Source organism: Coregonus clupeaformis, chromosome 6, assembly GCF_020615455.1.
Source record: "Coregonus clupeaformis isolate EN_2021a chromosome 6, ASM2061545v1, whole genome shotgun sequence".
NCBI classification, from domain to species: Eukaryota; Metazoa; Chordata; class Actinopteri; order Salmoniformes; family Salmonidae; genus Coregonus; species Coregonus clupeaformis.
The window spans coordinates 32,865,838-32,893,248 of NC_059197.1; the positions used below are offsets into that span (position 1 = coordinate 32,865,838).

Consider the following 27,411-nt stretch of genomic DNA (forward strand, 5'->3'; position numbering starts at 1 on the left):
GAACCTTCTTTTTCAAGGCCTCTGCAATCCGCCCTGGCATGCTGTCAATTAACTTCTGGGCCACATCCTAACTGATGGCAGCCCATTCTTGCATAATCAAAGCTTGGAGTTTGTCAGAATTTGTGGGTTTTTGTTTGTCCACCCGCCTCTTGAGGATTGACCACAAGTTCTCAATGGGATTAAGGTCTGGGGAGTTTCCTGGCCATGGACCCAAAATGACGATGTTTTATTCCCCGAGCCACTTAGTTTTCACTTTTGCCTTATGGCAAGATGCTCCATCATGCTGGAAAAGGCATTGGTCGTCACCAAACTGTTCTTGGATGGTTGGGAGAAGTTGCTCCCGGAGGATGTGTTGGTACCATTCTTTATTCATGGCTGTGTTCTTAGGCAAAATTGTGAGTGAGCCCACTCCCTTGGCTGAGAAGCAACCCCACACATGAATGGTCTCAGGATGCTTTACTGTTGGCATGACACAGGACTGATGGTAGCACTCACCATGTCTTCTTCGGACAAGCTTTTTTCCGGATGCCCCAAACAATCGGAAAGGGGATTCATCAGAGAAAAATACTTTACCCCAGTCCTCAGCAGTCCAATCCCTGTACCTTTTGCAGAATATCAGTCTGTCCCTGATGTTTTTCCTGGAGAGAAGTGGCTTCCTCGCTGCCATTCTTGACACCAGGCCGTCCTCCAAAAGTCTTCACCTCACTGTGCGTGCAGATGCACTCACACCTGCCTGCTGCCATTCCTGAGCAAGCTCTGCACTGGTAGTGCCCCACTCCCACAGCTGAATCAACTTTAGGAGACAGTCCTGGCGCTTGCTGGACTTTCTTGGGCGCTCTGAAGCCTTCTTCACAACAATTGAACCTCTCTCCTTAAAGTTCTTGATGATCGGATAAATGGTTGATTTAGGTGCAATCTTACTAGCAGCAATATCCATGCTTGTGAAGCCCTTTTTGTGCAAATCAATGATGACGGCACGTGTTTCCTTGCAGGTAACCATGGTTAACAGAGGAAGAACAATGATTTCAAGCACCACCCTCCTTTTAAAGCTTCCAGTCTGTTATTCTAACTCAATCAGCATGACAGAGTGATCTCCAGCCTTGTCCTCGTCAACACTCTCACCTGTGTTAACAAGATAATCACTGACATGATGTCAGCTGGTCCTTTGTGGCAGGGCTGAAATGCAGTGGAAATGTTTTTTTGGGATTAAGTTCATTTTCATGCCAAAGAGGGACTTTGCAATTAATTGCAATTCATCTGATCACTCTTCATAACATTCTGGAGTATATGCAAACAGCCATCATAAAAACTGAGGCAGCAGACTTTGTGAAAATTAATATTTGTGTCATTCTAAAAAATTTAGACCATGACTGTATATGTTGAAGAAGTTAGGGCTCAAGCTGCATCCCTGTCTCACCCCACGGCCCTGAGGAAATATATATGTGTGTTTATTGCCAATTTTAACCGCACACTTGTTGTTTGTGTACATTGATTTTATAATGTCATGTGCTTTCCCCCCCAACACAGCTTTCCATCAATTTGTATAGCAGACCTTCATGTCAAATTGAGTCGAAAGCTTTTTTGAAATCAACAAAGCATGAGAAGACTTTGGTTTTGGTTTGTTTGTTTGTCAATAAGGGTGTGCAGAGTGTATACATGGTCTGTTGTACGGTATTTTGGTAAGAAGACAATTTTACTTTTTCTCAGGAAATTGTTTTCACTGAAGAAATGTTGGTGATAGTGCAGAGGATTTTTCAGAGATTGCTGCTGACGCATATTCCACGGTAATTATTGGGGTCAAATATGTTTCCGCTTTTGTGGATTGGAGTGATCAGAACTTGGTTTCAAATATTAGGGAAGATGCCAGAGCTAAAGATAATGTTGAAGAGTTTAAGAATAGCCTATTTGAATTTGTGGTCTGTATATTTTATCATTTCATTTAGTATACCATCAACACCACAGGCCTTTTTGGGTCGGAGGGTTTGTACAGTGAGGGAAAAAAGTATTTGATCCCCTGCTGATTTTGTACGTTTGCCCACTGACAAAGAAATGATCAGTCTGTAATTTTAATGGTAGGTTTATTTGAACAGTGAGAGACATAATAACAACAAAAAAATCCAGAAAAACGCATGTCAAAAATGTTATAAATTGATTTGCATTTTAATGAGGGAAATAAGTATTTGACCCCCTCTCAATCAGAAAGATTTCTGGCTCCCAGGTGTCTTTTATACAGGTAACGAGCTGAGATTAGGAGCACACTCTTAAAGGGAGTGCTCCTAATCTTAGCTTGTTACCTGTATAAAAGACACCTGTCCACAGAAGCAATCAATCAATCAGATTCCAAACTCTCCACCATGGCCAAGACCAAAGAGCTCTCCAAGGATGTCAGGGACAAGATTGTAGACCTACACAAGGCTGGAATGGGCTACAAGACCATCGCCTAGCAGCTTGGTGAGAAGGTGACAACAGTTGGTGTGATTATTCACAAATGGAAGAAACACAAAATAACTGTCAATCTCCCTCGGCTTGGGGCTCCATGCAAGATCTCACCTCGTGGAGTTGCAATGATCATGAGAACGGTGAGGAATCTGCCCAGAACTACACGGGAGGATCTTGTCAATGATCTCAAGGTAGCGGGGACCATAGTCACCAAGAAAACAATTGGTAACACACTACGCCGTGAAGGACTGAAATCCTGCAGCGCCCGCAAGGTCCCCCTGCTCAAGAAAGCACATATACATGCCCATCTGAAGTTTGCCAATGAACATCTGAATGATTCAGAGGAGAACTAGGTGAAAGTGTTGTGGTCAGATGAGACCAAAATGGAGCTCTTTGGCATCAACTCAACTCGCGGTGTTTGGAGGAGGAGGAATGCTGCCTATGACCCCAAGAACACCATCCCCACCGTCAAACATGGAGGTGGAAACATTATGCTTTGGGGGTGTTTTTCTGCTAAGGGGACAGGACAACTTCACCGCATCAAAGGGACGATGGACGGGGCCATGTACCATCAAATCTTGGGTGAGAACCTCCTTCCCTCAGCCAGGGCATTGAAAATGGGTCGTGGATGGGTATTCCAGCATGACAATTACCCAAAACACACGGCCAAGGCAACAAAGGAGTGGCTCAAGAAGAAGCACATTAAGGTCCAGGACTGGCCTAGCCAGTCTCCAGACCTTAATCCCATAGAAAATCTGTGGAGGGAGCTGAAGGTTCGAGTTGCCAAACGTCAGCCTCAAAACCTTAATGACTTGGAGAAGATCTGCAAAGAGGAGTGGGACAAAATCCCTCCTGCGATGTATGCAAACCTGGTGGCCAACTACAAGAAACGTCTGACCTCTGTGATTGCCAACAAGGGTTTTGCCACCAAGTACTAAGTCATGTTTTGCAGAGGTGTCAAATACTTATTTCCCTCATTAAAATGCAAATCAATTCATAACATTTTTGACATGCGTTTTTCTGGATTTTTGTTTTGTTATTCTGTCTCTCACTGTTCAAATAAACCTACCATTAAAATTATAGACTGATCATTTGTTTGTCAGTGGGCAAACTTACAAAATCAGCAAACTTACAAAATCAGCAGGGGATGAAATACTTTTTTCCCTCACTGTATTTTGTCCTGTGGTTCATCCAATGTAATTGGTGAATCAAGTGGGTTAAGGTAGTATTTAATAGCTGATTCTAATTAAATTATCATGTATACTGAACAATATAAATACAACAATTTCAACGATTTTACTGAGTTACAGTTCATATAAGGAAATCAGTCAATTGAAATACATTCGTTAGGCCCTAATCTATGGATTTCACGACTGACCAATCACAACAAGTTTTTCCCCAAAAAGGGGGACAGAAATACTCCTCAGCCGGACGTGAAGGTCCTGGCGTGGTTACACTTAGTCTGCGGTTGTGAGGCTGGGTGGACGTACTGCCAAATTCTCTAAAACGACGTTGGAGGCGGCTTATGGTAGAGAAATGAACATTCAATTCTCTGGCAATAGCTCTGGTGGACATTCCTGCAGTCAGCATGCCAATTGCGCGCTCCCTCAAAATTAAGACATCTGTGTTATTGTGTTGTGACAAAAAAGGCCACTCTTAAATGTGCAGTTATTGTCCCCAGCACAAGGTGCACTTGTGTCATGATCATGCTGTTTAATCAGCTTCTTGATATGCCACACCTGCAGGTGGAAGGATTATCTTGGCAAAGGAGAAATGCTCAATTTGTGCACAACATTTGAGAGAAATAGGTTTTTAGTGCGTATTGAACATTTCTGGGATCTTTTATTCCTGCTAATGAAACATGGGACCAACACTTCACATGTTTTTTTCATATTTTTGTTCAGTAATTTTTTTTTTGTTCTTTGTTATATGGCCGAAAAGGTTGGAGAAGTGGTTTATCCATACATCTCCATTTTGGATAGATAGCACAGTTCCCGCTCAGCCCAATCAAAACTGTTCGCTGCTCTGGCACCCCAATGGTGGAACAAGCTCCCTCACGACGCCAGGACAGCGGAGTCACTCACCACCTTCCGGAGACATTTGAAACCCCACCTCTTTAAGGAACACCTGGGATAGGATAAAGTAATCCTTCTAACCCCCCCTTACCCCACCCCACCCAAAAAAAAATAAAAATATATATATATATATATAATAATTGTAAAGTGGTTATCCCACTGGCTATAAGGTGAATGCACCAATTTGTAAGTCGCTCTGGATAAGAGCGTCTGCTAAATGACGCAAATGTAATGTAAATGTAGCTCTTTGTGTTGTTTATCCCAACATCTCCATTTTGGATAGATAGCTCTTCCTGTTGTTGTTGTTTTTTGAAGAATTCTATGGATTCTTCAATCACAATGAGGTGTTTTCTGTCATGCTGTTCCTTCTTTTTTCTTGGTGTATTTCTGTATTGTTTTAGTGTTTCACCATGTGTTTTTGGTTGGATAGGTTTCTCCATTTCTTTCTTAGGTTTTTGCATTCTTTTGCATGTATTTTTAGTTGTCTTAGGGTTTCTACTGGAATTTAAATGTAATATGTTTGCTTATAGGTCAAATATATTGTTCAGGCTTCCTACTGCTAAGTTTACACTTACACTATTGCAGGAAAACATTTTGTCCAGGATGTTGTCTAGGAGGGATTGGATTTGTTGTTGATGAATTGTTTTTTGGTAGGTTTCTACACCCTCCTTCCATCTATAGGGTAAGGGTAGAATGCAGTTTGTTAGGCTTCGATGCCTCATGGTTGATTATTGCTCCATTCAAGTAGATTGTGATTTTTCTGTGATCTGATAGGGATGTCAGTGGGCTGACTGTGAACGCTCTGAGAGAATCTGGGTTGAGGTCGGTGATAAAGTAGTCTACAGTACTACTGCCAAGAGATGAGCTATAGGTGTACCTACCGTAGGAGTCCCCTCGAAGCCTACCATTGACTATGTACAGACCCAGCGTGTGACCGAGCTGCAGGAGTTGTGACCCGTTTTTGTTGGTTATGTTGTCTTAGTTGTGTGTAGGGGGCATATGGGGAAGGGAATGCTGTCACCTCCATGTAGGTGTGTGATGATTATGATTAGAAGGAGTCAGGCGCAGGAGGGTAAATCACAGAATACAGAGTTTATTCCGTAGGACACAGTTGCGCTGGATAGCGACAACAAAATACAGGCACAGGGGAACAATCTACCCCGGCAATACAAGGTACGAGTAGCTCCACCGAGCTACACTCAACTCACATAAAACAATCACCCACAAGGACAAGGGGGCAGAGGGAACACTTATACACAGACTAATGAGGGGATATGAACCAGGTGTGTGTAATTGACAAGACAAGACAAATGGAATGATGAATAATGGAGCGGCAGTGGCTAGTAGGCCGGTGACGACGAACGCCGAAGCCTGCCCGAACAAGGAGGAGAGGCAGCCTCGACGGAAGTCGTGACAAGGTGTTTGTCCCCATGTGTGCTGAGGGTTTCAGGTTCTTGTCCAGTTCTGGCATTTAGGTCGCCACAGACTAGTACATGTCCCTGGGTCTGGAAATGATTGATTTCTCCCTCCAGGATGGAGAAGCTGTCCTCATTAAAGTATGGGGATTCTAGTGGGGGGATATAGGTAGCACACAGGAGGACATTTTTCTCTGTTGAGATAATTTCCTTTTGAATTTCTAACCAAATGTAAAATGTTCCTGTTTTGATTAATTTAATAGAGTGGGTTAGGTCTGCTCTATACCAAATTAGCATACCCCGGAGTCCCTTCCCTGTTTCACACCTGGTAGTTTGGTGGATGGGACTACCAGCTCTCTGTAACCTAGAGGGCAACCAGTGGGTCCGTCTCCTCTATACCATGTTTCTTGTAGGATGACAATGTCTGTATTTCTGATTTCTTTAGTGAAGTCCAGGTTCCTGCTCTTTACGCCAAAGGCAGATGACCTCAGGCCTTGGATATTCCAGGATAAGATAGTGAAGGCTTTGTGTTCCATAAAGTGTCTAATATTGTTGGTCGTGTGGTTTGGCCCCAGACCAGTAAGTGTGATCAGAGCCTGCTGAGCATCTGATACATGCCATTGGCTTGGGCTAGTGTAAGAGTGGGGGATGGGCCTGTTTGCCTGCTCACTGCCTGGGCGTATGTGTGACTTTTATGTTGAGGCCTTTTTTGCGGGAGTGGGGGGGCATGTGGTGGGCAGGAGGGGGGCATAGGAGGGTGTCTCGCTGATCTGGGCATGGAGTGAGGTGTTGGGGCTGCAGTTGAGGGCGATGTTCTTTAGGGTCCTGGCGAAAGTGGGCAATGCTGCGTTGTAGAGGTGTGGACCTGGTCATAAAAGGCTGTCGAAGTCCAGGGTGGAGTGGGGGGGCCAGGTAGACATTATGTTTTGAGGCACAGTCACAGGAAATGCTTACATTTATCTACAGTATGGTGGCAGGGTGGAAGTATTTTTGTGGTAGCAAAGTGGAGATGACCACTCATGAGTTGGGGAAAGTGGAAGAAGCTTTTTCAATCTCTCCCTTGAGTGCTGTGGCCACCCTTTCCTGCTGTGCTTTCAGGTCATTTGTGCCTGTGTGTATTATTATGTGGCTGGGTGATCCTAGTTGGTCCTCAGACAGACGGTCTAGGGCACGATGGGTGTTTGGACACCAGAGTTTAGACATTGTGTGTTTGGGGAAAAGTATATTTCCCGTTTAAGTCCATAAGGAGTACAATCTGTGGCTTGTGTGTGTCCTCAGTGGGTGTGTGGGGGGAAGGGGGGCTGACAGGGGGGTGCTAGGAGGGGGTTGGGTCCCCTGGGCTTGGGCTTCTTCATTTATCTGTCCTGCTGTGATGTCGAGGCTATGGTCAGGGTCTGGGGTGGGCTGTTCTGCTGTGGTGTTGAGACTTTGGTCAGGATCTGAGGTGGGCTGTTCTGCTAGCTTCTATGCAGGGGATGGCCAGCTCTCTCATGGGTTGTTCTCTGTCACACGTCATCTTTCTCACCTCCTCCTCCAGCACTCTCCTCTCCTCCTCCAGAACTCACCTCTCCTCCTCCAGCACTCACCTCTCCTCCTCCAGAACTCACCTCTCCTCCTCCAGAACTCACCTCTCCTCCTCCAGCACTCACTTCTCCTCCTCCAGCACTCTCCTCTCCTCTTCTAGTGCTCTCATCTTCTCCTGCCGCTGGGCCTCCTCCTTCCACTCCTGCTCTTTCTCCTGTTGAAGTTGTCTCACCACAGTCCAGAGTGCAGACATGTCTCTCTCACCCTCCAGCTCTCTGGGTCTGTTTGAGGGGGTGTTGTTGAGCTGGACTGTTGTCTGAGTCTGTGCTGATTGGAGTGTGTTGACCTGCTGTTCCAGCTCCACCTGCCTTACCTCCAGCTGGGTGAATTTATCCTTCATTTCAGTGAGGTTGACTCACCGCTTGGGGTTGCTCATCTGTTGGGTTGTTTAAGGAAGAGGTGTGGTCTGACTCGCTCAAAGTGGGGGAGTCTTCACCAAGAGAGAGCTTCTCCTGCTGCGCTCCCTCTTTGATTCTGTGGAAGTCCAGCTGAAACTGTTTGTTGTTGCCCTGTACCAATACTGTTCCAGACTTGTACAGGTTGACCTTGGCTGACTCAGAGTCCTTGTTGTCTAGTATCCTGAGTTTCCACCCATCGCTAACACCCCCTCTTAACAGAGGGCTAGTGTGTTATTATAGCACTGCACCATGCCAGGGGGATGGTCTGTGTGGAAGATTAAGTTGCTTATGTTTCCATTTTTGTATCAGTCAGCAAAAATGGTCTCTGGATTGTCTATGAGGAGCTTATTTTTGTACTCTTTTCATGCCTTCTCATTTTTTACATCCAAGTGGTACTGTATTGTGGTGACCTCTGAACAGAGGGAAGCCATGGAGCAGGGGGCCTCAAAGGCCTCTGCATTTGGGTGGGGGGAGGCTGTGAAACTCTCCTGCCATTGTTGGACTCAAGGGCTTTGACACCTCTCACTTCACACCTCAGTGTTAATTGAAGTTTCAGCTGGATCTGTTCTGTTCTGTCCTAGCAAGCTTGGTAGCCTTAACTTAGCATTCAGTCATGAAGTAAAATATATCATTGTAATGTATTTTTTTCTTCTTGGCTTTAAAAGTAGCTTCAGACTAAACGTTACTCATTCAGTTCCAGGTTGGATGGTGTTTTCAGACTAAACGTTACTCATTCAGTTCCAGGTTGGATGGTGTTTTCAGACTAAACGTTACTCATTCAGTTCCAGGTTGGATGGTGTTTTCAGACTAAACGTTACTCATTCAGTTCCAGGTTGGATGGTATTTTCAGACTGAACGTTACTCATTCAGTTCCAGGTTGGATGGTATTTTCAGACTAAACGTTACTCATTCAGTTCCAGGTTGGATGGTATTTTCAGACTAAACGTTACTCATTCAGTTCCAGGTTGGATGGTGTTTTCAGACTGAACGTTACTCATTCAGTTCCAGGTTGGATGGTATTTTCAGACTAAACGTTACTCATTCAGTTCCAGGTTGGATGGTGTTTTCAGACTAAACGTTACTCATTCAGTTCCAGGTTGGATGTTGTTTTCAGACTAAACGTTACTCATTCAGTTCCAGGTTGGATGGTATTTTCAGACTAAACGTTACTCAGCCAGTTCCTGGTTGGATGGTATTTTCAGACTAAACGTTACTCATTCAGTTCCAGGTTGGATGGTATTTTCAGACTAAACGTTACTCATTCAGTTCCAGGTTGGATGGTGTTTTCAGACTAAACGTTACTCATTCAGTTCCAGGTTGGATGGTGTTTTCAGACTAAACGTTACTCATTCAGTTCCAGGTTGGATGGTGTTTTCAGACTAAACGTTATTCATTCAGTTCCAGGTTGGATGGTGTTTTCAGACTAAACGTTACTCATTCAGTTCCAGGTTGGATGGTGTTTTCAGACTAAACGTTACTCATTCAGTTCCAGGTTGGATGTTGTTTTCAGACTAAACGTTACTCATTCAGTTCCAGGTTGGATGGTATTTTCAGACTAAACGTTACTCATTCAGTTCCAGGTTGGATGGTGTTTTCAGACTAAACGTTACTCATTCAGTTCCAGGTTGGATGGTGTTTTCAGACTAAACGTTACTCATTCAGTTCCAGGTTGGATGGTGTTTTTCAGACTAAACGTTACTCATTCAGTTCCAGGTTGGATGGTGTTTTCAGACTAAACGTTACTCATTCAGTTCCAGGTTGGATGGTGTTTTCAGACTAAACGTTACTCATTCAGTTCCAGGTTGGATGGTGTTTTCAGACTAAACGTTACTCATTCAGTTCCAGGTTGGATGGTGTTTTCAGACTAAACGTTACTCATTCAGTTCCAGGTTGGATGGTGTTTTCAGACTAAACGTTACTCATTCAGTTCCAGGTTGGATGGTGTTTTCAGACTAAACGTTACTCATTCAGTTCCAGGTTGGATGGTGTTTTCAGACTAAACGTTACTCATTCAGTTCCAGGTTGGATGGTGTTTTCAGACTAAACGTTACTCATTCAGTTCCAGGTTGGATGGTGTTTTCAGACTAAACGTTACTCATTCAGTTCCAGGTTGGATGGTGTTTTCAGACTAAACGTTACTCATTCAGTTCCAGGTTGGATGGTGTTTTCAGACTAAACGTTACTCATCCAGTTCCAGGTTGGATGGTGTTTTCAGACTAAACGTTACTCATTCAGTTCCAGGTTGGATGGTGTTTTCAGACTAAACGTTACTCATCCAGTTCCAGGTTGGATGGTGTTTTCAGACTAAACGTTACTCATTCAGTTCCAGGTTGGATGGTGTTTTCAGACTAAACGTTACTCATTCAGTTCCAGGTTGGATGGTGTTTTCAGACTAAACGTTACTCATTCAGTTCCAGGTTGGATGGTGTTTTCAGACTAAACGTTACTCATTCAGTTCCAGGTTGGATGGTGTTTTCAGACTAAACGTTACTCATCCAGTTCCAGGTTGGATGGTGTTTTCAGACTAAACGTTACTCATTCAGTTCCAGGTTGGATGGTGTTTTCAGACTAAACGTTACTCATTCAGTTCCAGGTTGGATGGTGTTTTCAGACTAAACGTTACTCATTCAGTTCCAGGTTGGATGGTGTTTTCAGACTAAACGTTACTCATTCAGTTCCAGGTTGGATGGTGTTTTCAGACTAAACGTTACTCATCCAGTTCCAGGTTGGATGGTATTTTCAGACTAAACGTTACTCATCCAGTTCCAGGTTGGATGGTATTTTCAGACTAAACGTTACTCATTCAGTTCCAGGTTGGATGGTGTTTTCAGACTAAACGTTACTCATTCAGTTCCAGGTTGGATGGTGTTTTCAGACTAAACGTTACTCATTCAGTTCCAGGTTGGATGGTGTTTTCAGACTAAACGTTACTCATTCAGTTCCAGGTTGGATGGTGTTTTCAGACTAAACGTTACTCATTCAGTTCCAGGTTGGATGGTGTTTTCAGACTAAACGTTACTCATTCAGTTCCAGGTTGGATGGTGTTTTCAGACTAAACGTTACTCATTCAGTTCCAGGTTGGATGGTGTTTTCAGACTAAACGTTACTCATTCAGTTCCAGGTTGGATGGTGTTTTCAGACTAAACGTTACTCATTCAGTTCCAGGTTGGATGGTGTTTTCAGACTAAACGTTACTCATTCAGTTCCAGGTTGGATGGTGTTTTCAGACTAAACGTTACTCATTCAGTTCCAGGTTGGATGGTGTTTTCAGACTAAACGTTACTCATTCAGTTCCAGGTTGGATGGTATTTTCAGACTAAACGTTACTCATTCAGTTCCAGGTTGGATGGTATTTTCAGACTAAACGTTACTCATCCAGTTCCAGGTTGGATGGTGTTTTCAGACTAAACGTTACTCATTCAGTTCCAGGTTGGATGGTGTTTTCAGACTAAACGTTACTCATTCAGTTCCAGGTTGGATGGTGTTTTCAGACTAAACGTTACTCATTCAGTTCCAGGTTGGATGGTGTTTTCAGACTAAACGTTACTCATTCAGTTCCAGGTTGGATGGTGTTTTCAGACTAAACGTTACTCATTCAGTTCCAGGTTGGATGGTGTTTTCAGACTAAACGTTACTCATTCAGTTCCAGGTTGGATGGTGTTTTCAGACTAAACGTTACTCATTCAGTTCCAGGTTGGATGGTATTTTCAGGTTTCTGTTGTGCTTCTTTTGCTGGTCGTTGCTTTGCCAGAGCATTTGCTGTATAGTCCTTGGGAATAAGAATATTTGGTAGTAGGAATCCTTCCAGGTAATTTTGTCCAAAATCAGGTTGTCGGTTTGGAGTGAAGGTTATGTTGTGGAGGGTAGCATCCTGTATATGTCCTTGTGGAAAAATCCAAGTTTATCTAACTCTAAATCTGTCTTTTTGTAAAAACATGCTGAAAAATTCAGTAGCTCATCTGCCCATGACCTCTCCCTCTCTCTCTCCCTCCCTCCCTCCCTCCCTCCCTCCCTCCCTCCCTCCCTCCCTCCCTCCCTCCCTCCCTCCCTCCCTCCCTCCCTCCCTCCCTCCCTCCCTCTATCTCCGACTCTTCTCTCTGTTCTTCCTCTCTAGGCTGACCAGCTGATGTTTGCCATGCACTTTGTCAGAGGGATGCACCCAGACCTCTTCCAGGAGAATGTAAGTTGTTATCTCCGTTCATAACATGATCATTGTCAGACATAGGCTTTTCCTCTTCAGTCAGGAAGTCCTGTCCATCTGACATCATTTCCTATTCATTTACATTTACATCATTTAGCAGACGCTATTCATCTTTAATGCTGATGTCTCTTTTCTCCACTTCCACTATAGGAGTGGGACGCCTTCACTGGCCTCGTAGTAGGGGATATGGTGAGAAAGGCGGTACGTAGAACAACTGTGTGTGTGTGTGTGTGATAGTGTGTGTTTGGGACAGTCTCATTCACCTCATCTCTCTTATCACGGTTGAACTGACCTTCTTTTCCTTTCCGCCTACAGGATAGCCAGAAATCTTTGCGGGAGCAGATTCCTTCCTGGATTGATCAAGAGAGACTTGGAGCTGTAGCCATGTTCAAGGTTCGTATATACCATGTTCAAGGTTCGTACACTGAGTGTACAAAACACCTTCCTAATATTGAGTTGCACCCCATTTTGCCCTCAGAACAGCCTCAATTCGTCGGGGCATGGACTCTACAAGGTGTCGGCGTTCCACAGGGATGCTGGCCCATGTTGACTCCAATGCTTCCCACAGTTGTGTCAAGTTGGCTGGATGTCCTTTGGGTGGTGGACCGTTCTTGATACACACGGGAAGCTGTTGAGTGTGAAAAACCCAGCAGCGTTGCAGTTCTTGACAAACTCAAACCGGTGCGCCTGGCACCTACTACCATACCCCATTCAAAGGCACTTAAATCTGTTGTCTTGCACATTCAACCTCTGAATGGCACACCTACACAATCCATGTCTCAATTGTCTCAAGGCTTAAACATCCTTCTTTAACCTGTCTCCTCCCCCTCATCTACACTGAATGAAGTGGATTTAACAAGTGACATCAATAAGGGATCATAGCTTTCACCTGTATTCACCTGATCAGTCTATGTCATGAAAATAGTTCCTAATGTTTTGTACAGTCGGTGTATATACCATGTTCAAGGTTTGTATACATACATGCTGTTGCATTTCTCTTTAGCTTCATCCTTTCGTTCCATCCCTCTTTCTCCACTCTTCTGATGTAGAGTACGTTCCCAGGCCTGTACCAGTCTCTGTGTCTGAGTGACTCAGACCTCTGGCTCTCCTTCTCACGGAGCTCCAACTGTGAACAGGAAGTCCCGCCCTCCATCGCCAAGAAGATCAAACCATTCCAGCAGGTGAGTTGTCAATCACTGATTAACATGAGCCAATCCTTGTGTTTCACTGATACATCATCAATTGACCATTATGTTTAGTCATTTACAGGATAAGCTTTCTTTACAGTGCTCCCAGATTGAGCAATTTCCTACTCCCTCTTAATTTCCCCCTCTTCTCCTCTCCCGTCTCCCCTCTTCTCCCTTCTTCTCCCCTCCTCCTCTCTCTCTTTCTCTCTGCAGGTGCTGCTGGTTCAGGCCATCAGGCCAGACAGACTACAGAGTGCCATGGCTGCCTTCACCTCGCAGGCCCTGGGTGAGTGTGTGTGTGTGAGTGTGATCCCTTCTGTCCGCCATAAATCTGTCTGTCTAGTAAAAGTGTCATCATTAGTGCCGATCAATCCATCCTAACGACACACACAGGAAACACAGTAGCGGTCAAGAGCATCGGATGCATCTCTTCTCAGCAGCATTGATCTGCAGATGCGATGCAGTGAGTCAGCACTTTATACAAGTGATGGACTTGAGGAGTCCATCAGTCCATATAACATTCACACGCACACTAACACACTCGGCTATACGCACATACACATCAGAGACACATCCTTTGGGCTCCAAACCTCCAGAATCTATCAGCGGGATGTGTGTGTTTGTGTGTGTGTGTTTGTGTGTGTTCATTTGGGTTTGTGTGTGTGTGTGTGTATGTAGACCTGATGAATGTGTGGTGATTTCTCTTCATTATGCCAGCGGGCTTAGAGGGGAGCACAGAGCGATATGATTGGACGATTAGCCCCATGGAGGGAGAGCATATTGGCTGTAATTCACTGGAGCCACGGAGGTCTGACGAGGTTTCTCTTGCGTGCGTACCTGCGTGTATGTGATTGCGTGTGTAGGTGTTTTGTGTTTCTAAGGTCTTCAATGTATATTTCAGACCCTCAATCTTGGAGAGGTTCCTCATTGACGTGTTAGGTCAGCAACGCTACTATAAATGCATCATTTTTTCATAAACTGAGGGCCATATTTTGCTGTGCTGTCATCAACAGAGTTTAGTAGTTGGGTCCTGACAGTTGGTGCTTGTGTCACTTTGTTGCATTTAGCATCTGTCGTAAGGAACATTAGTTGACGACTGCTGTGCACTGATATGTTGGATTGTAAGTATTCATCTAACTGGGGAGCTTTTGTCCATCTTCCCATGTTGGCTCGGTTCCAGTGGTCAGATTATTGTTTCTCTAGAATTTTCACTACCGTAAAACTTCAATTAATAGCCCAGGCATTTATTTGCTTAAAACACCGAACACAACATGTGCTAATTTGGAGACAGGCTTCTATTTGAGCCAGGCATCTAATTCCTTAATGTACACAGCTTTTGCCAATTTGCATAGTTAATTGTTTGATTCCAGCATTTTAATAAATGTCTTCATTTCCTGCACTAATGCGTTATCATTTACACACTGTGTCCCTGTCACGCCCTGGCTCTAGGGACTCTTTTAAGTTGAGCCAGGGTGTGTAGAGTTTATATTTTGTGCTCGTTGTGTCTAGTCTAGTTTTTGTATATCTATGTTGGCCAGAGTGGTTCTCAATCAGAGGCAACGAGTATCAGCTGTTGCTGGTTGTCTCTGATTGGGAACCATATTTAGTCAGGTGGTTTTTCCCACAGTGTTTGTGGGATCTTGTTCCGTGTTGGTTTGTGTTTTGCACCTGTGGACGTCACGTATCGATTTGTTGTTTTGTTCGTGTATCATTTAATAAATAAGTATGTTCATCTTCCACGCCGCGCCTTGGTCCTCTATATCCGACGATCGTAACAGTCACATTTATTTTGTCTTAGTAAGCCTCCTTAAAAAAAAAAAACTTTTCCTTGACTAATTATTCTCCTTTTTGACTGTGCAAAAAAATATATATATGAAAAAAGTATGAAAAATGTCTGCACTCACTAACTGTAAGTCGCTCTGGATAAGAGCGTCTTGCTAAATGACTCAAATGTAAGTTGTTACTTTCGCCACTAGAGGGTGATCAGCCAATTCCTAGGGTTCTGTACTCCCGAAGTTGTTGACAGTTTCTGTGCTTGCCAGTTAGCTAGCAGTTCTCAGCTGTTAGCAGCCAATGGCTAGCAGTTTCTTGCTGCCGATAAAAACAGGTGATTGCCATCATTATTTCTAGGCATTACTGAATTATTTAATGTAACAAATCAAACATTAAACCTTGTGAACAATTCATGGTAATTCATGGTAACCTCGTAAACAATTTAGTTTTGACCCGCTGTTTATATGAAACAGGCGTTTTATTTGCTGAAATGTGTGCCGTTGCCCAGCAATTAAAAGGAACAGATGTCTATTTGGGACTCAGCGTTTTATTGACATTTTACGGTATTTTCTCTGAAAGAAACAGCCGCACATTCCAGTCACTCCAGTCAGGACATTATCCTTGACTGTTCGGACACTCTGTCCTACCACATCTGCTTCTCTATTCTGTCCCTCCCTCTCTGTTTCACTTTTGCATCCCCTCTCAATCTATACCTCTGGTTTTCCTCCATCTCTCTCCCTTCATTTCTTCCTCAGTCTGTCGTTTGACTGCCGAAACACACACACACACACACACACACTAACATGCCAGGAAACAGGGCTCTTACTGCCTAATGAGCCGCCTATTCATTATGATAATCCTGCTAATTGCATGTAGGTTTATGCCAGCGCTATCAATGACTCTGCAAATTTGGGTTTGTGTGTTTTAGTGTGGACCCACGCGTATGAAAGCTTCACAACTGCTGAAGAAGACTGATAATTGGACTGCTACACAGTTAGATTTGGTCAACTTCCACAGCAATAATGCCAGCAAATAGGCTCTCAGATGTTACCTAGAGATGTGGAGTTATCAGACCATGACCATGTTCCTAAACACTGTCAACCTGACAAACTGATGTTAGTCTGTCCTCCCCTCCTCACACAGCCATCAGTGATTCTCTCTCTCTCTCTCTCTCTCTCTCTCTCTCTCTCTCTCTCTCTCTCTCTCTCTCTCTCTCTCTCTCTCTCTCTCTCTCTCTCTCTCTCTCTCTCTCTCTCTCTCTCTCTCTCTCTCTGTTTCTGTAATTGTCTGTCGATCTACAGTATCAACTCCTCTATCTCCTGATACATCTCTCTATTCTTCAGATATCACTCCCTCTCTGCCTGGACTGCAGCTCTCCATGTCATCTCAGGTAGTATTGATGGGGATGCTGCAGTCTTCTCATACTGTAGAGCAGGGTTAAGTAACTAGATTCAGCCGCGGGACGATTTTAGACTGAACGGATGGTGGGGGGCCGAAACATAATTTATAATAATTTATACACAAATTGACCACAACTAAGCCCAATAAGAGATTGTATTTGAAAATAACAATCCTTTCATACCTTGATTACACTGAGACACGATCACATATGTCTCTTATTTTATTAATGGGAATACTTGGAAACAGATTTGATAAATTAAACAAAATTTTAGCTGAATTCTACCTCTATTCTAATCTGAAGTTTCCCTCAGTCTCACCTGCTCATCTGTCCTGTGAATGTCTGATGCTGTGGTGACATGCTCCTACATTCCACGTTCATTACAAGTATTTGGCCAAAATTAGTGTCTGATTGTGGACTGTAAAAATTTGAGAGTGTGCGGTATGGTCCAGGGTTGTGATCCGTATTGGTAGTAACCCACTGACTGCCTGGGTTGGAGACGGGGAAAGAGAGTGGAGGTGGCCAGGGGTTGAGGGGATAGAGAGGTGGAGATGGGTTGAGAGGATAGAGAGGTGGAGATGGGTTGAGAGGATAGAGAGGTGGAGATGGGTTGAGGGGATAGAGAGGTGGAGATGGGTTGAGAGGATAGAGAGGTGGAGATGGGTTGAGAGGATAGAGAGGTGGAGATGGGTTGAGAGGATAGAGAGGTGGAGATGGGTTGAGAGGATAGAGAGGTGGAGATGGGTTGAGAGGATAGAGAGGTGGAGATGGGTTGAGAGGATAGAGAGGTGGAGATGGGTTGAGAGGATAGAGAGGTGGAGATGGGTTGAGAGGATAGAGAGGTGGAGATGGGTTGAGAGGATAGAGAGGTGGAGATGGGTTGAGAGGATAGAGAGGTGGAGATGGGTTGAGAGGATAGAGAGGTGGAGATGGGTTGAGAGGATAGAGAGGTGGAGATGGGTTGAGAGGATAGAGAGGTGGAGATGGGTTGAGAGGATAGAGAGGTGGAGATGGGTTGAGAGGATAGAGAGGTGGAGATGGTTTGAGGGGATAGAGAGGTGGAGATGGGTTGAGGGGATAGAGAGGTGGAGATGGGTTGAGGGGATAGAGAGGTGGAGATGGGTTGAGAGGGCGCTGATAGGTTTCTGGAGCGGCTGTCTTCTCACTCCTGTAAAGATAATGAGGAGTCTGCTTCTCTGTGAGGTGACGTCCTACACAACACAGAACATGACTAGTCAGGTTCACACACACACACACACACACACACACACACACACACACACACACACACACACACACACACACACACACATACGCAGTCCAGCATACCTCCAGTTTACCATCATTAGGACTACTTGACTGTATTGTGGAGCAGAGCTGTACTGCATGCTAATGCTAACATCTACACTAGCTACTACACTTGGGGGATGTTCTGATATGTAGTAGTCATTGCTAAGCCCTACGACCTATCCAGGTAACGCCTTTTTATTGGAATGGAACATACCCTAAGGCTAACCCTGTTGACTGGTGAATTAAGGATGTGATGCAGAGTGTTAAGTGTTTGAGCTGCCGTAACTCTATTCCTTCTGAATGCTACAGCGAAGTCGTTTATTAAACTGTATGTACAGTATTTAAAATGGCTAGCCTTATCCATTGACGAAGCTGCCGCATATCCACTGTTAGGAGTAGTGTGTGTGTGTGTGAACGCTAAGTGAACTCATTGATGAGGCTGTGGTGTGTGTACGTGTGTGTGTGTGTATATGTGTGCGTGCTACAGTGTGTGCGTGCATGCTACAGTGTGTGCGTGCATGCTACAGTACAGTCTGTCTCCCTGGCGATGAGTCACTATGCTAATGAAGCGTGGGCTTTAATCCTCTTAGAGCTAATCTCCCACAATCCCCCGGTCCAGCCTAGCCCAGAGAGCCTGGCCACCGCCAAAACACAGTGGACCGCTATCAGCACAGTGTAAACACAGCAACACACACTAGAGGTCTTCAGTAGAGGGAGAGAGGGAGAGAGGGAGAGGGAGAGAGAGAGGGAGAGAGAGAGGAAAAAGAGAGAGAGAGAGAGAGAGGGAGAGAGAGAGAGAGAGAGAGGAGAGAGAGAGAGAGAGAGAGAGAGAGAGAGAGAGAGAGAGAGGAGAGAGAGAGAGAGAGAGAGAGAGAGAGAGAGAGAGAGGGAGAGGGAGAGAAAGAGAGGGAGAGGGAGAGAAGAGAGAGAGAGGGAGAGGGAGAGGGAGAGGGAGAGGGAGAGAGAGAGAGACCCTGTCTGAATATTGATCAGATACCCTTTCATTGTGGAATGATGTGGTGTAGGTGCTGTGTGTTTGGGTGTGCTCGTTTGCATGTGTGTGGCATATCAATGTGTCAAGTCAGAGGGATGTTTCTCTTAGCGTTGCCATGGCAATATAGGAAAAGGTCGCTGGAAGGCATTCTAGCCATGGGCTGGGGGGTGTGTGTGTTCGATCAGAATGTAAATGAAAGGCTTTTGTTCTTCTCTGTGTGTTTATGTGTCTACATGTATACTGATTATACAAAACATGCTATTTCCATAACAGACTGACCAGGTGGATCCAGGAGAAAGCTATGATCCCTTATTGATGTCACCTGTTAAATCCACTTCAATCAGTGTAGATAAAGGGGAGGAGACAGGTTAAATAATGATTGTTAAGCCTTGAGACAATTAAGACATGGATTGTGTATGTGTGCCATTCAGAGGGTGAATGGGCAAGACAAAAGATTTAGGTGCCTTTGAACTGGGTATGGTAGTAGGTGCCAGGCTCACCGGTTTATGCCAAGAACTGCAGCGCTGCTGGGTTTTTCAAGCTCAACAGTTTCCTGTGTGTATCAAGAATGGTCCACCACCCAAAGGACATCCAGCCAACTTGACACAACTGTGGGAAGCATTGGAGTCAACATGGGCCAGCATCCCTGTGGAATGCTGTCGACATCTTGTAAAGTCCATGCCCCGACGAATTGAGGCTGTTCTGAGGGCAAAAGGGGTGCAACTCAATATTAGGAAGGTGTATACAGTAGGTGTGTGTGTATGTGCCTTATGTGCTCTGAGAGACAACAGTGTCTGGCAGCATAGACCAAAGGAAGGTTCTGGCTGCTGCAGTAGCCTTTACCAGAGAAGACAGCAGGCTAGTAGGTCTCTTATGGTGTGTTCGGGGAAGACTAGGGAGAAGGTGGGGTGTGTTCGGGGAAGACTAGGGAGAAGGTGGGGTGTGTTCGGGGCAGACTGGGAGGAGAAGGTGGGGGTGTGTTCGGGGCAGACTGGGGAGAAGGTGGGGGGTGTGTTCGGGGCAGACTGGGAGGAGAAGGTGGGGGTGTGTTCGGGGCAGACGGGGGGAGAAGGTTGGTGTGTGTGTGGGGCAGACAGGAAGAAGGTGGGGGTGGGGGTGTGTGTGTGTGTGTGTGTGTGTGTGTGTGTGGGGGGAGAAGGTATGGAGTGTGTATAACTCAGGTATTCAGAGTCATTATCATTCTTGCACTGTGTGTGTGTTGATGAGATAACCGATCAGTGAGTCTATTTATTAGAGCTAATTTCTACTAATACCTTTAACACATATCCCAGAGCCCATAAGACTGTGTACAAATAGACCTTATCACCATGGAAACTTCTGATAGACAGGAGCAGACCCCGTGATGCTACTGTCAGTACATTCACCTAGATGCAGAACACGCACACACACACGCACACATACAGAGAGACTCACAGCGTGGAGCCGGTTAGATAATCATCTCTGAGTCACAGTGTGTAATCACAGCCCAAATGACTGTCTGCAGGAGACCACACGCCTATGGTGCTGAGGAGAGAAAATAGGGAAGGAGAAGAGAGGATGTTATATAGTCTCATTGTGTCCTTTGTTCCTCTATAACCCTCAGAGGAACATGTCTATACTGTGTTTTTGAAAAGGTTCCTCGATGCACAATTAGATCTTTGGTCAGATCTATGAGTCTCTGCACACTGCAAGGGCTGTTGAGAGGACAGAATATGTTGCTCCCTGTTTTGATAGAAAATTCTAAAAATAAACAGAACAATAGCTAACTTATCTCAATCCCCCGCTCTCTCTCTCTCTCTCTCTCTCAATTTCAATTCAATTTCAATTTAAGGGCTTTATTGGCATGGAAAACGTATGTTAACATTGCCAAAGCAAGTGAAGTAGATAGTAAACAAAAGTTAAATAAACAATCAATATTAACAGTGAACATTACACTCAGAAGTTCCAAAAGAATAAAGACATTTCAAATGTTATATTATGTATATATACAGTCTCTCTCTCTCTCTCTCTCTCTCTCTCTCTCTCTCTCTCTCTCTCTCTCTCTCTCTCTCTCTCTCTCTCTCTCTCTCAATTCAATTCAATTCAATTCAATTGATAAGGCTTTATTGGCATGGGAAACATACAGTACCAGTCAAAAGCTTGACTCACCATTTTAAAAAAAAGAAGCTTTGCACACTCTTGGCATTCTCTCAACCAGCTTCACCTGGAATGCTTTTCCAACAGTCTTGAAGGAGTTCCCACATATGCTGAGAACTTGTTGGCTGCTTTTCCTTCACTCTGGGGTCCAACTCATCCCAAACCATCTCAATTTGATTGAGGTCGGGTGATTGTGGAGGTCAGGTCATCTGATGCAGCACTCCATCACTCTCCTTATTGGTTAAATAACCCCTACACAGCCTGTTGGGTCATTGTCCTGTTGAAAAACAAATGATATTCCCACTAAGCCCAAACCAGATGGGATGGCGTATCGCTGCAGAATGCTGTGGTAGCCATGCTGGTTAAGTGTGCTTTGAATTCTAAATAAATCACAGACAGTGTCACCAGCAAAGCACCCCTACACCATAACACCTCCTCCTCCATGTTTAAGGATGGAACTACACATGCAGAGAACATCCGTTCACCCACACCGCATCTCACAAAGACATGGCGGTTGGAACCAAAAATCTCAAATTTGGACTCCAGACCAAAGGACACATTTCCATCGGTCTAATGTCCATTGCTCGTGTTTCTTGGCCCAAGCAGGTTTCTTCTTATTGGTGTCCTTTTAGTAGTGATTTCTTTGCATCAATTCGACCATGAAAGCCTGATTCACACAGTCCCCTCTGAACAGTTGATGTTGAGATGTGTCTGTTACTTGAACTCAGTGAAGCATTTATTTGGGCTGCAATTTCTGAGCAGAGGTAACTCTGGGTCTTCCATTCCTGTGGCGGTCCTCATGAGAGCCAGTTTCATCATAGCGCTTGATGGTTTTTATAACTGCACTTGAAGAAACTTTCAAAGTTCTTGAAATTTTACGGATTGACTGACCTTCATGTCTTAAAGTAATGATGGACTGTCATTTCTCTTTGCTTATTTGAGCTATTCTTGCCAATATGGACTTGGTCTTTTACCAAATAGGGCTATCTTCTGTATACCCCCCCTACCTTGTCACAACACAACTGATTGGCTCAAACGCATTAAGAAGGAAAGAAATTCCACAAATTAACTTTTAACAAAGCACACCTGTTAATTGAAATGAATTCCAGGTGACTACCTCATTAAACTGGTTGAGAGAATGCCAAGAGTGTGCAAAGCTGTCATCAAGGCAAAGGGTGGCTATTTGAAGAATCTCAAATATAAAATATATTTTGATTTGTTTAACACTTCTTTGGTTACTACATGATTCCATATGTGTTATTTCATAGTTTTTTTGATGTCTTCACTATTATTCTACAATGTAGAAAATAGGAAAAAAAAAAAAACTTGCATGAGTAGGTGTGTCCAAACTTTTGACTGGTAGTGTATGTTTACATTGCCAAAGCAAGTTAAATTCATAATAAAGTGAAATAATCAATCAAAAATTAACAGTTAACATTACATTCACAAGTTTCAAAGGAATAGACACATTTCAAATGTCATATTATGGCTATGTACAGTGTTATAACGATGTGTAAATAGTTAAAGTACAAAAGGGAAAATAATAAACATAAATATGGGTTGTATTTACAATGGTCTCCCTCTCTCTCTCTCTCTCTGTCGCTCCCTCTCATTCTCTCTCTCTCTCCTTCTCTCACTCTTTTTCTCTCTCTCTCTCCTTCTCTCACTCTCTCTCTCTCTCTCTCCTTCTTTCACTCTTATTCTCTCTCTCTCTCTCACTCTCTCTCTCTCTCCTTCTTTCACTCTTATTCTCTCTCTCTCTCTCTCTCTCCTTCTCTCACTCTAATTCTCTCTCTCGATCTCTCTCGCTCCTTCTCTCACACTCTCTCACTCTTATTCTCTCTCTCTCTCTCGATCTCTCTCGCTCCTTCTCTCACTCTCTCTCACTCTCTCACTCTTATTCTCTCTCTCTCTCTCTCTCTCTCTCTCTCTCTCTCTCTCACACACTCTCCTTCACTCACTCTTATTCTCTCTCTCTCGATCTCTTATTCTCTCTCTCTTTCTCTCTCTCTCTCTCTCTCTCTCTCTCTCTCTCTCCTTCTCTCACTCTTATTCTCTCTCTCTCTCTCCTTCTCTCACTCTTATTCTCTCTCTCAATTCAATTTAAGGGGCTTTATTGGCATGGCAAGTGAAATAGATGATAAACAAAAGTGAATTAAACAATAAAAAAATGAACAGTAAATATTACACTCACAAGAGTTAAACAATAATAAAGACATTTCAAATGTCATATTATATATATACACAGTGTTATAATGATGTGCAAATAGTTAAAGTACAAAAAGGAAAATAAATCAACATAAATATACTGTAGGTTGTATTTACAATGGTGTTTGTTCTTCACTGGTTGCCCTTTTCTTGTGGCAACAGGTCACAAATCTTGCTGCTGTGATTGCACACTGTGGTATTTCACCCAATGGATATGGGAGTTTATCAAAATTGGATTTGTTTTCGAATTCTTTGTGGGTCTGTGTAATCTGAGGGAAATATATGTCTCTAATATTGTCATACATTTGGCAGGAAGTTAGGAAGTGCAGCTCAGTTTCCACCTCATTTTGTGGGCAGTGTGCACATAGCCTGTCTTCTCTTGAGGGCCAGGTCTGCCTACGGCGACCTTTCTCAATAGCAAGGCTATGCTCACTGAGTCTGTACATAGTCAAAAATGTACTAAATTTTGGGTCAGTCACAGTGGTCAGGTATTCTGCCACTGTGTACTCTCTGTTCAGGGCCAAATAGCATTCTAGTTTGCTCTGTTTTTTGTAACTTCTTTCCAATTTGTAAAAGTGTCTCTCTCTCCTCTCTCTCTCTCTCTCTTTGTGTCTCTCCGTGTCTCCAGGTATGAGGGAGTTGTCTCCTCCTCCTCTGAACCTCAGGAGGTTGTACAGTGAGACTCTGGAGATCGAACCTGTCCTCATCACCATATCCCCTGGAGCAGACCCCTCTCAGGAACTACTGGAGCTTGCCTCCGAGACTGTAGGACGGGACAACTACCACGAGGTACACGCACCTACCTTACACGCAGCCGCAATACAATAGGACTTGCTGTTGTGCTACACACCAGTGTTGGATGAGGTTACCCATGCTTTCACATGTACTGATATGCACCATCAGAGCATCTGATGTGATCTGTCTCTCCCCAGGTGGCAATGGGCCAGGGCCAGGCTGATGTGGCCTTAGCAACTCTGAGAGAGTGTTCCCGCAGCGGAGACTGGCTCTGCCTTAAAAACCTGCACCTGGTGACTGCATGGCTGCCCCTGCTAGAGAAGGTGTGTGTGTGTGTGTGTGTGTGTTTATGTTGAGCTGTGAGATAATATGGACACAGTGTGACACTAGATGCGTCATCGGGGTCCGAGTGGCACAGTGGTCTAAGGCACTGCATCGCAGTGCTAGCTGTGCCACTAGAGATCCTGGTTCGAATCCAGGCTCTGTCGTAGCCGGCCGCGACCGGGAGACCCATGGGGCGGCGCACAATTGGCACAGCGTCGTCCAGGGTAGGGTAGGGGAGGGAATGGCCGGCAGGGATGTAGCTCAGTTGGTAGAGCATGGCGTTTGCAACACCAGGGTTGTGGGTTCGATTCCCACGGGGGCCAGTATGAAAAAAAAAAAATAATAATAATAAATGTATGCACTCACTAACTGTAAGTCGCTCTGGATAAGAGCGTCTGCTAAATGACTAAAATGTAAATGTAAAAATGTCATTAGATCCCCAGTGCTGTGGTTACAGGCAGGCAGGCATGATGAGTTGTACCCTGTTATGATGAGTTTCTGGTATTGAGAAGTGAGGATGCAAGAATTTACTTAGACATTCTGTGGAGATTTTATACCAAGTATTTATTGGATCATGAGCTCGTGGTTTCATCTAACAAACGGACATAGCCTTGCCCCATTGTCAGTTGAACTGCCCATACACACAAATCTCACAGCTTTTATACTCTTGGTTACACATTTCTTCAACCCCATCTGGCCATCGTCAATGAGCACTCCCATTCTATGATGTTATTACTCTTTACCCCAAGTCATATATCCTGTCCATCCATCACGGTATCCTAAACATCAGTAATCTCCTTTGACATAAGGAATGCAGACTCAGTGGAACCAAGCCAATTATCTCGTAACTCTAACCTGGTCCCCACGATACTATGACATGACATCATTACGCTATAAAAACCTCATATCATACCCTGATTAGGATCGCTGTGATTCATACATCATGGACAGACAGTGTGTATGTGTTCCCTGGGGATGTGGTTAGTGCTGTGTCACTGTAGCAGGTCAGATCTCTCTGGGGGGAGATGATTGTGTGTGTGTGTTCCAATCTTATTCTCCCGGGGTTCAGCCTCAGATCTCTCCTGACCTAGCCTGTACAGCAGCATCACTGCTCCTGCTGTGCACTAAACCCTACCTTATTACAGAAGATCTCTCTCTCTCTCTCTCAACCACTCTCCCTCTCTCTCTCTCTCTCTCTCTCTCTCACACATCCCAATCTCTCTTTCCTCTCTCCCACCTGTGATGGAAAGAGAGGATGAATGATGAGAGCAGGGATGCAGTCAGTCAGAGGAGACAGGTGAAACGCAGCCGTGGAGGGAAGAGAGGACAGAGAGATACCCTCTCTTTATTATATCATCCACCTCTTCTCTCCTTTTCTCCTCCCCTACCCTCAGAGAGAGAGAGAGACAGAGAGAGAGAGGCTCTCTGAGTTTAATTGAAGCTGGCAGGGTGGCTCTCTCCCTCCCTCTTCCATTCTTTCTCCGTCTCTCTCTCTATCTGCACTGCAGCAGTTTGACACGTTTACCAGGGACCCCTCCTCCGGCCCCTAACTATCACATGCTTCAATATTCCCCACCATAATACATTAACAGAGTGACTGGTCATTCACTAGCAACAATCAGAGCAGCATGAGCAGACCACAACATTCATATTCAATCACTGAGTCAGTCATATTTGTTAGATGTGTTTCCAGAAATGGACCCCAGGAAGAGTAGCTGCTGCCTTGGCCACAGCTAATGGGGATCCTAATAAAAGACTATATACTAAATGACTGTGATAAGGGCTTCCATGGTGTTTAAACAGGACCAAAAGTTAGAGACACCAATAGAACACACTAATAGAACACACCAATAGAACACACCAATAGAACACACCAATAGAACACACCAATAGAACACACTAATAGAACACACCAATAGAACACACCAATAGAACACACCAATAGAACACACCAATAGAACACACTAATAGAACACACCAATAGAACACACTAATAGAACACACCAATAGAACACACTAATAGAACACACCAATAGAACACACCAATAGAACACACCAATAGAACACACCAATAGAACACACTAATAGAACACACCAATAGAACACACTAATAGAACACACCAATAGAACACACCAATAGAACACACCAATAGAACACACCAATAGAACACACCAATAGAACACACCAATAGAACACACTAATAGAACACACCAATAGAACACACCAATAGAACACACTAATAGAACACACCAATAGAACACACTAATAGAACACACCAATAGAACACACTAATAGAACACACCAATAGAACACACCAATAGAACACACCAATAGAACACACCAATAGAACACACCAATAGAACACACCAATAGAACACACCAATAGAACACACCAATAGAACACACCAATAGAACACACTAATAGAACACACCAATAGAACACACCAATAGAACACACCAATAGAACACACCAATAGAACACACCAATAGAACACACCAATCATAGCTCAGAAACAGGATGGAACTTCTGAGAGATTCAACCTCCAATACAGGAGACTCAGCTCACAGCTCTGAGTTATATACACACACACACACACAGAGACCTGCCCTATGGAAAAAGACAGACATGGTCCCCCACCTCTCTCTGAAGGTGCCAGACTGATTTGAATAACGTACACATTTACATAATGATCTCTCTCGCTCTGTCTTTCTTTCTTTCTCTCCCTCTCCCTCTCTCTTTGCACTCATTTAGCTCTTATCTTTTCTTCCTCCACTCCATATGTTTCACCAGCGGGGCTTATTAGCCAGGAAAGGAACACACTGATGAGGGGGGAAGATGGGAAGGGAGCGAGAGGTTGAGAGGATGAATGATGGGGAGATGAGATGATGAGACGAGAGAGATACTGTTTGTCTCTCTCGGCATCTCTCTTCTCTGCTCATATAGTGGCATACGTTAGAGAGACGATCCAGCCAGACTAGAATTTAGCTTACCAGTTCATGCGTCAGGTGTGTGTGTGTGTGTGTGTGTGTGACTGGGTGTGTGTGTGTGTGTTTCATCACAGATTTCCACTCTAACCCCAGTCTAACCCTGGTCACAGTAGATCCTCTACTCTAACCCCAGTCTAACCCTGGCCACAGTAGATGCTCCACTCTAATCCCAGTATAACCCTGGTCACATTAGATCCTCCACTCTAACCCCAGTCTAACCCTGGTCACAGTAGATGCTCCACCCTAACCCCAGTATAACCCTGG

General features: G+C 44.3%; 1 protein-coding gene across 1 annotated transcript in view; it reads left to right on the forward strand.

Moving 5' to 3' along the window:
• The window catches only part of LOC121567802 (cytoplasmic dynein 2 heavy chain 1), a 176,424-nt gene that overhangs the window by 106,541 nt on the left and 42,472 nt on the right, over nt 1-27,411 (forward strand). The window contains 7 exon segments of the mRNA XM_045220180.1: nt 12,026-12,091; nt 12,263-12,313; nt 12,428-12,505; nt 13,162-13,293; nt 13,513-13,585; nt 23,728-23,888; nt 24,032-24,157. Of these exon segments, the coding sequence (XP_045076115.1) occupies nt 12,026-12,091; nt 12,263-12,313; nt 12,428-12,505; nt 13,162-13,293; nt 13,513-13,585; nt 23,728-23,888; nt 24,032-24,157 (687 nt within the window).